This window comes from Pimephales promelas, chromosome 15, assembly GCF_988280905.1.
Source record: "Pimephales promelas chromosome 15, fPimPro1.hap1.1, whole genome shotgun sequence".
Classification (NCBI taxonomy): Eukaryota; Metazoa; Chordata; class Actinopteri; order Cypriniformes; family Leuciscidae; genus Pimephales; species Pimephales promelas.
Window position 1 is genome coordinate 35627269 of NC_142783.1, and position 16068 is coordinate 35643336.

The window sequence follows — 16068 nt, forward strand, 5'->3', positions numbered from 1 at the left end:
ACACACACACACACACACACACACACACACACAAACAAAATTTTCTGCAACTGATATTCACAGAGGTGACATTCACAAGATTTTTTGAAAACAAGCTCTTATTTAAAGGAGCAGGCGATATTTGGAGGATGGTCCGTCGCGGTTTTATTTTGCTCTGCTCCTTGATTTCCCGGAAGTGACGCATGCGCTGATTTGTGTTTGTTTTCCTGACAGTCGCGGCCGTGTTGCGCTTCAAACTGCCAGAAATCAGCAGACATGCAGGTAAACACTGAATAAACGCTTTATTACTGCACTTTACAGCATTAAATAAACCAGAGGACGGTGTTAATGAGCGCTAAACGCCGCTGTGCTGAGCTTTTAATGCAGATGCTAATGTTAGCATAGAATGAGCAGCTTTATTTATTCATATCAGCTGATTCATGTCAGATGAAGATGATTTTCATATGTGAGGATGAGCGTAATGACTCTGGTGTTATCACTGAATACACCTGATATGAGTCTTGCTGTTCGGAAATCTGAATGTCTGTGTGTGTGTCGAAGCTAATGCTGCCTAGAAAGAGCGCGTGTTTGTCTTCATAGGGAAGCATAAGATAAAAATCATGCTTTGACAACTCATAACTATGATAGAAAATGAAAACGTTATAACAGAAAGTCGATATTATGACATGCAAAGGCGAAATAATGAGTCATGAGAGACAGTCAGAGCTATGACGTAAAATGTTTATGACAGAATCAAATGTAGCCTATATATGACAGAATCAAAATGATGACATTCATAGTTATGACATATTGAGATAAAAGAAACTAAATTGTGTCAAAGGGATGTTAAAAGTTAAATTATGACATATAAAGTCAATAAAATGATAAAATCGAAATGATGAAAAAAGTAAGGTAAAAAAATGTTATGAGATAATATGTCAAAATTACGTGTGTAATCTTGTGTGTGTTTGTCAGATGGAGCAGTCGGCGAAGTCATACATGTTTGCGAGTCTGACGCGGCCTCACTCCGAGCAGCTCCTGCAGGGTCTGCAACTCCTGCGACAGGACCATGAGCTCTGCGACATCGTGCTGCGGGTCGGAGACGCCAAGATCCACGCGCACAAGGTGGTGCTAGCCAGCATTAGCCCGTACTTCAAGGCCATGTTCACGGGAAACCTGTCGGAGAAGGAGACGTCAGAGGTGGAGTTCCAGTGCGTCGATGAAGCCGCGCTCAAGGTGAGCACAGCTTGATTATTATCTCACTTTTCTGTAGTTAGCGTGTAATGTCGCGGTTTTGAGCATAAACGACAAAGTTATGACGCTCAAAGTTCAAAGCAAAGGGAGAATGTATCTTTTACAGAAATTGCTTTTAAAGGACGACAGCAAACAGCTGGTAGGGACTACACAAGCTTCCTTCCGGGTTAGTGACATCACAAACCCTAAAATTAGCATAAACTCCACCCCCGGGAATGAGATTAATAGGAAATGCAACATCAGCGACATAAATTCATCAGCTAACCACTCACTTCTTCATGCTGTCACTTCTAGAGTCTCTCCGTCTTTGTCTGACTCCGGTTTGAACATAAAAGGCTGTTCACACACACACACACACACAGGAGCTCTTGTTGCTCCGCCCCCTGTGCCGGGAGCAGCAGAGCATTTGCATTTAAAGAGACACACACTAAAATAATGCGTTTTTGCTCACCCTCAAAACATTTTAACATGCTATATAAAGATATCTGTGGGGTGTTTTGAGCTAAAACTTCACACACACACACTCTGGGGACATCAGAGATTTATTTTACATCTTGTGAAAAGGGCCTTTAAATAACACATGATTTCCCATGAAACTTCTTGATGAAGCATTTTAGTTAACCCTTATTGATATTTCTGTCTTATTCTTTTCTATTTTATTTGTCATGTCGCCTGTGTTAATGCCAACTTCATGCATTTTGGTACAGGTGTGTGTTTTTGTTGGAATTGTAATATTTCATCTCCATTTCCTTTAATAAATCTATTTTACACTAGTAACACAAAATAGTCCCTCTCAGGACCTTAAAGACAAAAATGTCCCCATTATAGCATCAATTTTTAATCCCACGGCCGTTTAACTATAAAATGATGCAATCTTTGTTAACAGGCTTTCATTCTGTTAGCAAACCTTAAAAAAAAAAATAATAATAACAGGTGTTTTACCAGATGCCGCCATTTTCTCAGGTTTGGCCTGTATAGAAAAAACTCGCTTTATTCCTGTTTTCTGCTTCTGCGTATTATAGAGACAATTGAATAAATGATGCAGTTGTTATTGTTTGGATGAGTTGGTATGGATGCCAGTGTGGTTTGTTTGTGTCTAAGAAAAAAAATTGTGCTTGCATTATTTGAGAGAGAAAAACTTTCTGCAAATCCCAAATCTGGGACTGCGCCCAAACTAACTCACTAACTACACAGTTACAAAAAGCATAGATAGACACAGTGCGGAGGTCATCATGTTACATTTACAACTCATTTTCATAAACTAACTTTTTTGGTTTTTGAACTCTGCCAAGTGTCTTCTTTAAAATAACACCAAACTTAAAGGGATACTCCACTTTTTTTTTGGAAATAGGCTCATTTTACAACTCCCCCAGAGTTAAACAGTTGAGTTTTACCGTTTTCGAATCCATTCAGCTGATTTTCTGATATTTCGAAGAATATCAGCAACCAGACAGTTTCTGGTCCCATTGACTTCCATAGTAGGAAAAAAATATACTATGCAAGTCAATGAGACCAGAAACTGTCTGGTTACTGATATTCTTCGAAATATCAGAAAATCGTCTGAATACATTTGAAAACGGTAAAACCCAACTGTTTAACTCTATTTCCAAAAAAAGTGGAGTATCCCTTTAAGTCTGTGCCCCCAAGCTTCACATTTTCATGACTCAGACATTTATGTCCACTACGGTCCTTTGTGTAACTTGTTGTAATCGACGCACAAGATGAATTAGCCGCGATGTTTCCGTGTCTCCATCAGGCCATAGTGGAGTACGCCTACACAGGAACGGTGTTCATCTCGCAGGAGACGGTGGAGTCGCTCCTCCCCGCCGCTAACCTCCTGCAGGTCAAGCTGGTTCTGAAGGAGTGCTGCAGTTTCCTGGAGAGCCAGCTCGACGCCGGCAACTGCATCGGCATCTCGCGCTTCGCCGAAACATACGGCTGCCACGACCTGTGCCTGGCGGCCAGCAAGTTCATCTGCCAGAACTTCGAGGAGGTGTGCCAGACGGAGGAGTTCTTCGAGCTGACGCGGGCCGAGCTCGACGAGATCGTGTCCAACGACTGCCTGAACGTGGTGACGGAGGAGGCGGTGTTCTTCGCGCTGGAGTCCTGGATCAAGTACGACCTGACGGAGCGACAGCAGTATCTGGCGCAGCTCCTGCACTGCGTCCGGCTGCCGCTGCTGAGCGTCAAGTTCCTCACGCGGCTCTACGAGGCTAATCACCTGATCCGCGACGACCACACCTGCAAACACCTGCTGAACGAGGCGCTCAAGTACCACTTCATGCCCGAACACCGGCTCTCGTACCAGACGGTGCTGTCCACGCGGCCGCGCTGCGCTCCCAAGGTCCTGCTGGCGGTCGGGGGCAAAGCCGGGTTATTCGCCACGCTGGAAAGGTTTGACATGTTTAATTAAGCGTTCTGGAGCGTTCATATTAACGAGTTCTAGTCAAGTCACCTTTATTTATACAACACAGAGTGTTTCAGTGTACAAAGAAAATAGCGTCACAGTCCAGCTCTAGTTAGTTCAGTGATGGTTCGTTTTTGTTGTAAATTTAGTTAATTTATATATATATCATCATCCAGTTCAGTTCTCATATAGTGGTGTCAATGCAGGCAGATCAATAATATTGTTGAATATTAAATTAAATGTGTGTGTGTGTGTCAGTATGGAGATGTACTTCCCGCAGACGGACTCGTGGATCGGCCTGGCTCCGCTCACCGTGCCCCGCTACGAGTTCGGCGTGGCGGTTCTGGAGCAGAAGGTGTACGTGGTGGGCGGCATCGCGACACACATGCGTCAGGGCATCAGCTACCGGCGGCACGAGAGCAGCGTGGAGCGCTGGGACCCCGACAGCAACACCTGGGCCTCGGTGGAGCGCATGGCGGAGTGCAGGAGCACGCTAGGTGTGGTGGTGCTAGCGGGCGAGCTGTACGCGCTCGGCGGCTACGACGGACAGTACTACCTGCAGTCGGTGGAGAAATACGTGCCAAAGGTGAAGGAGTGGCAGCCCGTGGCGCCCATGACCAACTCGCGGAGCTGCTTCGCCACCGCCGTGCTGGACGGGATGGTGTACGCGATCGGCGGCTACGGCCCGGCGCACATGAACAGGTACGGCAGCGATGCATTCTGGGAATTAGTCCTTCCTTTCAAAGGTGCAGTGTGTAACGCAATATCAGAAACATAACTGTGTGTTCAGTGGTGTACGAAGAGCTCATAATGAAGCGTTGTGTGTTTATTAGCTCAGAATGAGCGTTTGTCTCCACACACACCGCGGGTCCGCTGACATCCACATGTTACTACGGTGGCCCTGAGCGGACAAACTCGTTTCGTCACCATGTTCTTTGTGTAAGAAGCTGCTGAAGTCAGCGAGTAAAACACTGAACGAGTCACAATAATATTCGCAATAACATCGTTTTACTGAATAATCAAGTAAACTTAATTTCTTAATTTATCTTTTTAAACTTTTGACCGCAAGTGTAATTTAAGTAAATATTGTCTGTTTAGTTTAAGTTGAAGTGCTGAAATTACTAAAATAAAATAAAAATAATAAAAATTAAAGAGATATTTAAAAAAATCATATAAAACAGACAAAAACAACACCACAATTACTAAAACTTTATGAAATATTAAAATTATGGCTGAGCGATGATTAACCCTGATTAATCGCATCCAAAGTTTGTGTTTACATAAAACACTGTATGTGTGTACTGTGTATAATTATTTTGTATATAAACACACACACATGCATGCATATATTTATAAAAAATGTGTTATTAATATAAAATATTTATATATAATTTAATTAGGGCTGTGCAAAAATTAATTGCGATTAATCGCATCCAAAATAAAAGTCTGTGTTTACATAATATATTTGTGTGTGCTGTGTATAATTATTTTGTATATATAAATACACACACATGCATGTATATATTTAAGAAAATGTGCTATTCATATATAAAATATTTATATTTATATAATATAGATTATGTATTTATATATATACAGAATTTAAGCGCAAATAATTCATAAATCTATACATGCTTGCATAGGTATTTATATATACAAAATAATTATATTCAGCACACACAAATATATTATGTAAACACAGACTTTTATTTTGGATGCGATTAATCGCAATTAATTTTTGCACAGCCCTAAATTTAATATAAATTATTTATAAATATATATATATATATATATATATATATATATATATACAGGCAAATATTTCTCAAATATAAATTATCTTAACAAACTTTCATTTTGGATGTGATTAATCGTTGAACACCCTTATTTTAATATAAAAATTCTACATATTAAGAAATACCTAATGATAGTAAAATATCGTATAGTACTAGAAACACGGTTACATTCCAGGCCTTGTTTCATATATAATGAATGATAGTTGTGTGTTTAAATGAGCAGATGAGATTGAGCACATTTGTAGTGAATGTTAAAGCTGGAGTTACAGTAGCTGGAGGCTCATGGGAAGGTTGTGCTGTTGTCGTTACGTCTCCATGAACGCGTCGCTCTCGTGAGAAGTGTGTTCAGGCTGGAAACAACACACTCAAAGACTCATGGGACACTGTCATGGGTTCATGCTGCCAAACGTTATAGTCAAGTCAAGTATATTTATATAGAGCTTTTCACAATATAGACTGCATCAAAGCAGCTTCACAGTATCAATCAAAACATAATAACAATGTTCGTTTCTTAGTGGAAAAACATCCACGTTTGGAGAAGCTGATCAGGGGTGTTAATGATTGGTTAATTAATTTGAATATTTGTCTGGTCATTAATGTCAGTCAATTCATGATGTTTTAAATCCCCCTGTAGTCAATCATTTTATCCCTTAAAACTCATCTTTGATCATCAAAATGACACAATTTCCTTCACGCCTGAAAACATCTTGCATGTAACCCGACACCCTCGCCTCATTTAGTATGCGCGGTTCTATGAATATGCAAATGAGCCCCGCCTCCCCTCATCACTCACGATCACACGTTAATCTGATTGGTTACAAGGTGGCTTGTGACGTCAGAAACACCAGCAATTTCAAAGCGTGTGTTTGAGACTGTCTTTGGTTCACTGCAGTTTAGAGGAGGAAATACTCAGCAATGCTGTCCACTTATCAACTTACACACGGTGTGTGTTAAAGCAGATTAAACACACCACACACACACATAAACAACATTAAACGCTGGGTTTACACCACAGGGGGACTTTAAGACTGTGACTGATGTTTGTTTCAGTGTGGAGCGATACGACCCGAGCAAAGACTCATGGGATATGGTGGCGCCCATGGCTGATAAGCGCATTAACTTCGGGGTCGGGGTGATGCTGGGCTTCATCTTCGTGGTCGGCGGGCACAACGGTGTGTCTCATCTATCCAGCATTGAGCGGTTCGACCCGCATCAGAACCAGTGGACGGCGTGTCGGCCCATGAGCGAGCCGCGCACAGGTCAGACCTCCACAGTCCACACGTCCTTCTGTGTTCTGTCCTCATCAGTGTAATGCCACTAGGGGTGGGAATCGAAAATCGATCACAATTCTTGTTATAAAATTACATTTTGATTCCTCTTACCGATTCTTTTTTTTTAGCATTTAGATGAGTTTAAACCATTCAAGCGCGAGAGACTCAAACCCTTTTGGCTCTTAAAGGGACAGCGCTCATAAATATACACTAATCACACAACACAATGCTGAGAACACACACTCGCTCTATACTCGACTGTTTCACCATATTTGTAATGTGGATTTTATTTATAAACTAAAGTGTTATTTTACATTTGATAATTTTCAGAACCTGAAAATCTTAAAACACTTTATTTCAATCGTATTGCTATTTGTGATTGCTAATTTGTATTAGTTGTTGTTTAATGACTGAGTGTTTATTGTCTTTAATAATGCTGGAAGTGTGTATTAGTTGGGCTAGTTGTTCTTCTGTGGTGTTATTAAAGGCAAACGCTCCTGTAAGTGTTCTTCAGCTGATGATGTGTAAAGCAGATGATTGATCTCAGAGTGTGTGTGTGTGTGTGTGTTTCTGCAGGCGTGGGCTCCGCTGTGGTCGATAACTACCTGTACGTGGTTGGCGGTCACTCGGGCTCGTCGTACCTGAACGCGGTGCAGCGCTACGACCCGCTAACGGACAGCTGGCGCGACTCCAGCGGGATGATGTACTGTCGCTGTAACTTCGGCCTCAGTGCTCTTTGACCCCGGGCGCTCGGGTGACGCTCTGCCAGAGACCGCGAGGGGAAGGAGTGTGTGTTTCTCGCTCGCCGGCGAGGTTAGCGCCGCGCGGCACAGGGACGGTTAGCGCCGCGGCTCCCGACTGACGCGCGGATGAACACAAGGCCGACAGCCTTCACTGATCGCTGAGATCCTTCCCCTGAACACTACAGGCTTCTCATGAGGGACGCACGTGTGTGTGTGTGTGTGTGTGTGTGTGTGTGTGAGGAGGGGAGTCAGCGCTGCGCTCTGGAGGAGTAGCACGACACTCATGATAAGGGCTGCTTTCTGTCACTCGTGTGTGTGTGTGTGTGTGTGTGTGTGAGAGAGTGTGAGTCAGTGAGTGAGTGAGTGAGTGAGTGAGTGAGTGAGTCAGTGAGTGAGTGAGTCAGTGAGTGAGTGAGTGAGTGAGTCAGTGAGTGAGTGAGTGAGTCAGTGAGTGAGTGAGTCAGTGAGTGAGTGAGTGAGTGAGTGAGTGAGTGAGTGAGTGATTGAGTCAATGAGTGAGTCTGTGAGTGACCCAGTGAGTGAGTGAGTGAGTGAGTCAGTGAGTAAGTCAGTGAGTCAGTGAGTGAGTGAGTGAGTCAGTGAGTGAGTGAGTCAGTCAATGAGTGAGTCTGTGAGTGACCCAGTGAGTGAGTGAGTGAGTGAGTGAGTCAGTGATTGAGTCAATGAGACCCAGTGAGTGAGTCATTGAGTGAGTGAGTCAGGGTGTGAGTCAGTAAGTCAGTGAGTAAGTGAGTGAGTCAGCGAGTCTGTGAGTGAGTCAGTGAGTGAGTGAGTGAGTGAGTCAGTGAGTGAGTGAGTCAGTAAGTGAGTGAGTGAGTCAGTGATTGAGTCAGTGAGTGATTCAGTGAGTGGGTGAGTCAGTGAGTGAGTGACCCAGTGAGTGAGTGAGTGAGTCATTGAGTGAGTGAGTCAGTGAGTGAGTGAGTCAGTAAGTGAGTGAGTGAGTCAGTGAGTGAGTCAGTAAGTGAGTGAGTGAGTGAGTCATTGAGTGAGTGAGTCAGTAAGTCAGTGAGTCAGTGAGTGAGTGAGTGAGTCAGTAAGTGAGTGAGTCAGCAAGTGAGTGAGTGAGTCAGTGAGTGAGTCATTGAGTGAGTGAGTCAGTAAGTGAGTGAGTGAGTCAGTAAGTGAGTGAGTGAGTCATTGAGTGAGTCAGTAAGTGAGTGAGTCAGTGAGTGAGTGAGTCAGTAAGTGAGTGAGTGAGTCAGTAAGTGAGTGAGTGAGTCATTGAGTGAGTCAGTAAGTGAGTGAGTCAGTGAGTGAGTGAGTCAGTAAGTGAGTGAGTGAGTCAGTAAGTGAGTGAGTGAGTCATTGAGTGAGTCAGTAAGTGAGTGAGTCATTGAGTGAGTGAGTCAGTAAGTGAGTGAGTGAGTCAGTAAGTGAGTGAGTGAGTCATTGAGTGAGTCAGTAAGTGAGTGAGTCAGTGAGTGAGTGAGTCAGTAAGTGAGTGAGTGAGTCATTGAGTGAGTCAGTAAGTGAGTGAGTCATTGAGTGAGTGAGTCAGTAAGTGAGTGAGTGAGTCAGTAAGTGAGTGAGTGAGTCATTGAGTGAGTCAGTAAGTGAGTGAGTCATTGAGTGAGTGAGTCAGTAAGTGAGTGAGTGAGTCAGTAAGTGAGTGAGTGAGTCATTGAGTGAGTCAGTAAGTGAGTGAGTCAGTGAGTGAGTGAGTCAGTAAGTGAGTGAGTGAGTCATTGAGTGAGTCAGTAAGTGAGTGAGTCAGTGAGTGAGGCATTGAGTCTGTGTGTGTGTGTGTGTGTGTACGTGAACACTCTCTCACACTGTTCGGTGCTAATTTCCTCTTCAGGATTCAGTTGTTTTAGTTCTTTCATCGTGTGAAACTTGATTTCCTGTTTCAGTGACGTTTGTCTCTGATGAAGCTTCATGCAATAACATCCTTCACCTTCAGTGTGACGTGAGCGACAGTGGTGTGTGTGTGTAGCGTCTCACTGATACACAAACTCCAGTCACACACAGTGCCAAAACATTCCCATGTTCAGAGGAAGCGTCTCGAGTCTGAATCTCGGGCCTCGAGATCATCGCTCGCACACTGAGACACTGATGATGGAGTTGTGCTCTAACCAAACCATTTTCTACTGTGTAAATATGATGTTTGAGTTCCTTTGAGGCAATAAGACTTTTTCTTCAACTCGTTTTTTATTTTCCTCATCTAATTGCCAAGGTGTTTTGGGGAATCCTGTGACCTGAACGGCTTGTGTCGCTCCTCATTCTGGATTTACACACATTTAAAGGGAAAGTTCACCCAGAATCCTTCACTCACTCTCATGTCGTTCCAAACTTGTGAGAAAGATATTTTGAGGAATATTGTTCTTCGAGCCGTTTTGGTTCCCATTGACTTCCACTGTATTGTTGTCAATGGGAAGTAAAACTCTTAGAAAGCAACACAAGTTTGGAAGGACAACTGTTTACGGTTCACTTTGCTTTGGATTGATCTGACCGGTTCAGTCGCTCTTACGTCGTTTCAAACTTGTGTTGCTTTCCTTCTTCTGTGTTACACGAGAAGATATTTAGAAGAATGTTGTTTTGGTTCCCATTGACTTTCACTGTATTGTTGTCCATATAATGGAAGTCAGTGGGAAGTAAAACTCTTAGAAAGCAACACAAGCTTGGAAGGACACGAGTTGTCATTGTTCACTTTGCTTTGGGTCGATCTGAGCGGTGGAAACATCAGTTCAGTCGGTTTAGTGTGTCAGAGAACGAAGGCTCAAAGGGAAACATCTGTGTTTGATTAGCAATAAGAAATATTTCCGTACATCCAGTGAATGTTCATCGCCGTCATTTATTGTGTCCGTTTGCAATATATTTGCTGATTTTCTCCTAAACTAACAGAAATGCGCTGAAACGTGATTGACATCTGTCCATCATCCGGCGTCGGATGATGTCATCGTTCCCTATGGATTCACACAGGTGGAACTGCAGATGGAACAGGTTCGGTGTGTGTTGGTGTGTGTCTCACCAAAGTGCTCTTGAGGGAATCAATCTAGAACGACTTTCTCTGACTGTCTTAAACTTTGTTTTGTTGTTTTTCCTGACGATGATGATGATGCCACTTTTTCTGTTTCTCATGAGTCTGTCTGTCTGGCTTGTGTTTTTATAAACCTGTGGATTGTTACTGGAACTAAACCGATAACCTTAGCTACAAACGCAGTATTTATTTTTCACATTTATCAAGCGTTGAGAGAGAAAGAGAATAGCAAACTAATGCCAGTTTATTTATGTGTCGCAGCTCAACCAGTCAAGAAATAAAGGCCTGGAAATGTTTCTGCTTTCATATCATGTCCTTTCCAAACTCTTGTTGTGTTCAGGCTCTCCTAGAACTTGAATGTTGATTATTCTCCACTGTTGCGGCTCCTCTCTTCCCAGTCTGTCAGTAACGCTCTGTTGACTTCCTGTCTCTATGAAGCCCCTCCTTCTGAAAAGCACACTGTGCTCTGATTAGTCGGCTGGATCAGTGTGTTGTGATTGGTCAAGCGCTTCGAGTGTGTTTGGGAAATGCCCCGCCCCTTTCCATAACCGCAGAGAATGTCTAATTGAAGAGAATTGGCACTGGCTGCAGTAACGCGTCTCTGTCCATGCGGGGGCGCTCGCGGTCGAGTGCAGAATGAATGGGAGTCAATGGGGTTTCACCACCAGAAATCCACTTTTCTCAGGATGTAATTTGTTGTCAAGTAATTTGAAAGTTGCATTCAAAAGGGAGGGCTAAGATAATACACTCAGCTGAAAATTGCATTTTTGAGTTCACTTATCTGTTCTAAAAATCCGTTCAAAAATGTGATGACGTCACACAATAGCAGAATGCTAGCGTGCTCCGGCCAACAACAGCCTAACCTGTAAGAAATCAAAAGGACATAAGTACTCGTTCATTCGACTTTTAGCCTATAATCTATATTGAACTTGTGGAATCAACAATAAAATCTATTTTGATTTAACGAATAGCAGGTGAAAGAGACACATTTAGCCGTTTAGCCCCATAGACTCCCATTCATTCTGCACTCGCCCGCGATCACCTCCAGTGGAATTCTAATGGAACTGCAACCAAGATGATCCACAATAGGGCTAATAGGAAGTGCCAAGTCTCTCCGTTAGACGGGCTCTGGTAAACACCAGTGTAACACACTACTAATTAACTCAACCAGGCCCCGCCCCTTTATTCTGTGCATTAATTATTATAATGAGGAATATTGTGACGTGTTCGTTCCCGGGAGAAACTCAGCATATAACATGAGTAATGTCTCGTCAGGATGTTTTCATTAAATGACCTCATCAACACATGATTAGAAACAAATAGATTTATTTGCAGCTAAAGCAGATACAAGAGCTGAATAGTTTTTTATACTGTTTATAAAAGTATTAAACTGCATATTCACTCATACATAAACTAAAGATGAGTGTTTCCTAACTCTACTCATGACGACTGAAAGAAATAAAGTAAAGATTAAAGGGATAGTTCACTTTGAAATTAATTTTTGATATGTTTTATCTTCCCTCAAGGGCATCCGAGATGTAGGTGTCTTTGTTTCCACAGTATTTTCAATTTTGACATTTTTCAGTCAAACCGTTGTTGTCTATCAGTCATACACTGGAGGCTAAGGGGGTCCACCAAAGAGCAGCACAGAGAAGTCCAAATTAAACATGATTTAATGACTCGTAAATATAAGTCCACATTGATGGCCTATGACATGAAACGAGTGGTTTGAGAAAACGAACAGTATTTATATCGTTTTACCTCGTGTAATCACAGTGATCTGAATCAGTTGTTCAATGTCCAACTGAACCGAACTGAATCAGTTCAATGTTACGCGGGAAGTGATCGCTTGCGTGTGACGTCACTCAATATTTACACGGAGATTTCGGAAGTTTTACCTTTTACTAAACATATTTAGATATACCGAAATCGTCTTCCATTGCGGTTTCCCTTATATCTAAATATGTTTAGTGAAAGGTAAAACTTCCCAAATCTCTGTATAAACAAAGAGTGACGTCACACGCAAGCGATCACTTCCAGACCGAAGCGCCCGTGCCGTCACATCATTTTGTCATGGCTGTGATTACACGAGGTAAAACGATATAAATACTGTTGGTTTTCTCACACAAACCGCTCGTTTTGTGTCTTACACTACTTAAATTTACGAGTCATTAAATCATGTTTAATTTGGACTTCTCTGTGCTGCTCTTTGGTGGACCCCCTTAGCCTCCAGTGTATGACTGATAGACAACAACGGTTTGACTGAAAAATGTCAAAACTGAAAATACTGTGGAAACAAAGACACCTACATCTTGGATGCCCTTGAGGGAAGATAAAACATATCAAACATTAATTTCAAAGTGAACTATCCCTTTAAGACCTGGATGATTTTTATTAAAAAACAAGAGATTTTTCTCAAGAAATCAGAAGCGAGTTCAGTGTGTGTGTGTGTGTGTGAGTTGATGTCTATAAGAAGATAATAGTCCTCCTGAATGAGCCGTGAAACACTGTTTGATGATGGAACCGCATTCAGACTCGAACTGCATAGATGAGGTTTGGCGTCGGCTGGTCACACACACACTCACACACACACACACACACACACACACTAATCCACGGTTCCTCTGAACTCTTATAGTTCATGTGCAGATTCTTTGATTCCAAGCACCGAAAACACCAGAACCGCTTAAAAAATTACAAAACCACTCAAACACTGGAGTATAAAACATCACTAGATCGCACAAAATCAGTTCATTCTGAAAGACTGATAGACTGGAAGGGTGTGTTCATCTGTCTGAGGTGTGTGTGTGTGTGTTCATCGGTCGGTGGTCCTGATGTAGACGAGTGAGGACAGCAGCAGGAAGGCGGGGGGTTTGTTCAGGAGCACGAGGTTGTCGCTCCGTAAACCGTCGTAATGCATCCAGAACCCGTCGATCTGAAACGCGGCGGAATAATGATGTTCATCTCTGTTGAAGAGCGTCGCGCCCTCCAGCGAATACCTGCGACACACACACACAGATGAGCTGACGCACACGTGAGACTATCCAGAGCACACACACACACACACACCGTTGCTCCGAGAGCTCCAGGTGAAACGGCACGTACGGCAGATCCTCTGAACGCCACATCTGCATATCGAGGATCACGAACGCTGGAGGACCGTGACAGAAGAGCCTCGGACTGAACTCTCTCAGACCGTCACATCTGAAACACACACACACACACATCAGAGACGTGAGACGGACGGACACACACACACCGGTGCGAAACACTCACCCAGACTCTTCACATGGCTCCAGTCGCGGGCAGAAGAACTGGTCCAGCGCCGACTGAATGGGATCTTTATCTGGAAGCTCATGAGGAGGACTGACACACACACACACACACACACACACACACACACACACACACACACACACACACAGAGATACAGCTGTGAACCGGCCGCTAATAACCATTAATAGCAGTGAGAGACGACACTGAATTATCACAAACAAAACATGCTGTTCTGACTCAAAATATCAAGCATTTCTTAATCAAGATGATTTACTAAAGTAGTCAAATTACATTCAATATTACGTCTTGTTTTCTAAGGGGATTTAATCAAAAGTAAGTCATTTCTTGCATTAAAAATGTTAAATTATCTGCATCTATTTTGTGATGATTTAGCTTGTCGCCTGCAGCCCTCGCTCAGGTGAGGTCAAAGGTCACGCACTTGACGCTGATGGTCCTGCACTGGGTCTCCTGGAAGCGGGTCGGGCAGCTCCCGCTGGAGCACCAGCTCTCCTGCGCGCTGGACATCAGGTCCTCCAGGTTCTTGGTGAAGTTCTCGTGCTCGTTGCCGAACAGGTCGATCTCCAGCGCCGCGTGGGTCACCTCGGACCGGTACTGCCGCTTGGACATGCGGTCCCAGATCCACAGCATCTTCACGGTGGTGTAGTCGCACGAGTCCATCAGGAACAGGAAGTGCTCCACGAAGCGCTTGCCCAGGAACGGCGCCAGCTCGCGGGCGAAGCTCCGGTTGTCCCGCAGGATGACGTACAGCAGCATGAGGAACCCGTCGATGGTGCAGGTGTTCTTCAGGCTGATCTGCACGTACAGCGGCGTGGAGGCGATGGCCTTACGTCCCGCGCGGATGGGGAACACGCCGCCCCACGGCAGGACCGGCCGCCAGAACCAGCGCTCGCCCGCCGCGTTATTGTTGATGGAGGCGCGGATCTCCTCGAACAGAGTCTTGGTCCTGCCACAGCAGAAGCAGGTTTATTAGGCTACTGTCACTTTAAGAGCGAACGCACTGATCCGAGATACGCTTTCTTTCTCAACTGTTAGATGTTTAGATTAACTAAATTAGCAACTTTTTTACAACAAAAACGACTGAACATACTATAGCCGGACTGTGACGCTGTTCTCTTCTAGAAACAAACTTTCTGTGCGTTTATTGCATTTAATAACGTCTACTTAAAACTTGGACTTTTTGTAATCTTTTAGAATATTAAAATCGTGCAGTTATCACAAGCTGTCACACATTTGCAATATTTTGATCATGTTGATAATGCAGTCCGAGTCCAGGTGAGGGTTTAAGTATCATTTCAGAATACCTGTGATTAATCAGCTGGGGAAATAATGATTTATATTTAGATACATGTTTTAGTTTCTTTCCTAATATTATAGACATTCCAATGTAATAGGTTTAAAGCAACACTTACGATAATGAGCAAATATTTAGAGCTCATATGAAGTTTGAAAGGTTATCATAAATCCTGCTGATAATAAGCATAACTCATTCATTTGAATTCTAGTAAAGAAAAACTGCACTTGATTAACTGTCTGATTAATCCTCATCCCTCGAGTCCTGTCGTTGTTTCAGTGTGTCAGAGCTCGTGGTGTGTTGCTCTCACCTCTCGGAGTTTGAGATGAAGCTCCGCAGATCCTCTGTGTGTGTTAAACAGCAGAAATCTCTCTCCATATTAATGTTTCGCTCGTCTTCATCTCTACGCAGTAAACAAACATGGCATCTGTTTTCCAGCGTGGCGCCCCGCCCATCCGATGACGCGCGCACACGCAGCGCTGAAGAAGCTCCGCCCACTCGAGTCTTTTTTGTTGTTATGTCTCGCTTTCTATACATAAACTCATATACGGCTATTACTGTGCAATAACACAAATACTCAGACAGTTATAAGCCGCCCTAGAGACAAACATCCACTCAAACACTGCAGCATTCCAGTGTTATTTTAAGTCTACATTTCTTCATTTGTATGGTATAAATGGGAAACCTTGTATGGTAAAAATGTACTAAAATAATAAAACTAAAAAAAAGAGTTATTTTAGTACGTTAGTTAATACCATATTCGGGCAAACATAAATACTGATGTTTTTCTAACCCAATTTTTGATTATTTGGTTTCTCAGCTACTGCTGGATTTGTGTGCATAAACTACACTTGTTTTTTAAAAGTGTAGTAAAAGTTGGAAACGTATCCCCCAGTTTCACAGACAAGATTTAAACCCATAGACGCTTAAACCTAGTCCACATGTTGTGCATCACCTTGGTTGCAGTTCCATTATAATTCCACTGGAGGTGATCACGGGCGAGTGCAGAATGAATTGGAGTCTATGGGG

At 43.2% G+C, this 16068-nt stretch overlaps 2 protein-coding genes across 2 annotated transcripts; one reads left to right on the forward strand and one right to left on the reverse strand.

Moving 5' to 3' along the window:
• Positions 1–10: 10 nt before the first annotated feature.
• Positions 11–10747, forward strand: klhl28 (kelch like family member 28). The gene is made up of 6 exons (XM_039669883.2): positions 11–261; positions 955–1215; positions 2990–3627; positions 3899–4342; positions 6487–6695; positions 7284–10747. The coding sequence occupies exons 1-6, from the start codon at positions 256–258 to the stop codon at positions 7445–7447; spliced, it is 1722 nt and encodes a 573-aa protein (XP_039525817.1). The 5' UTR covers positions 11–255; the 3' UTR covers positions 7448–10747.
• A 2329-nt stretch (positions 10748–13076) lies between these two features.
• Positions 13077–15501, reverse strand: dorip1 (dopamine receptor interacting protein 1). Its single transcript, XM_039669155.2, has 5 exons — positions 15350–15501; positions 14167–14691; positions 13728–13817; positions 13521–13655; positions 13077–13450 (listed from the first exon to the last, which is right to left on the reverse strand). The coding sequence occupies exons 1-5, from the start codon at positions 15415–15417 to the stop codon at positions 13267–13269; spliced, it is 1002 nt and encodes a 333-aa protein (XP_039525089.2). The 5' UTR covers positions 15418–15501; the 3' UTR covers positions 13077–13266.
• Between the last annotated feature and the right edge of the window lie 567 nt (positions 15502–16068).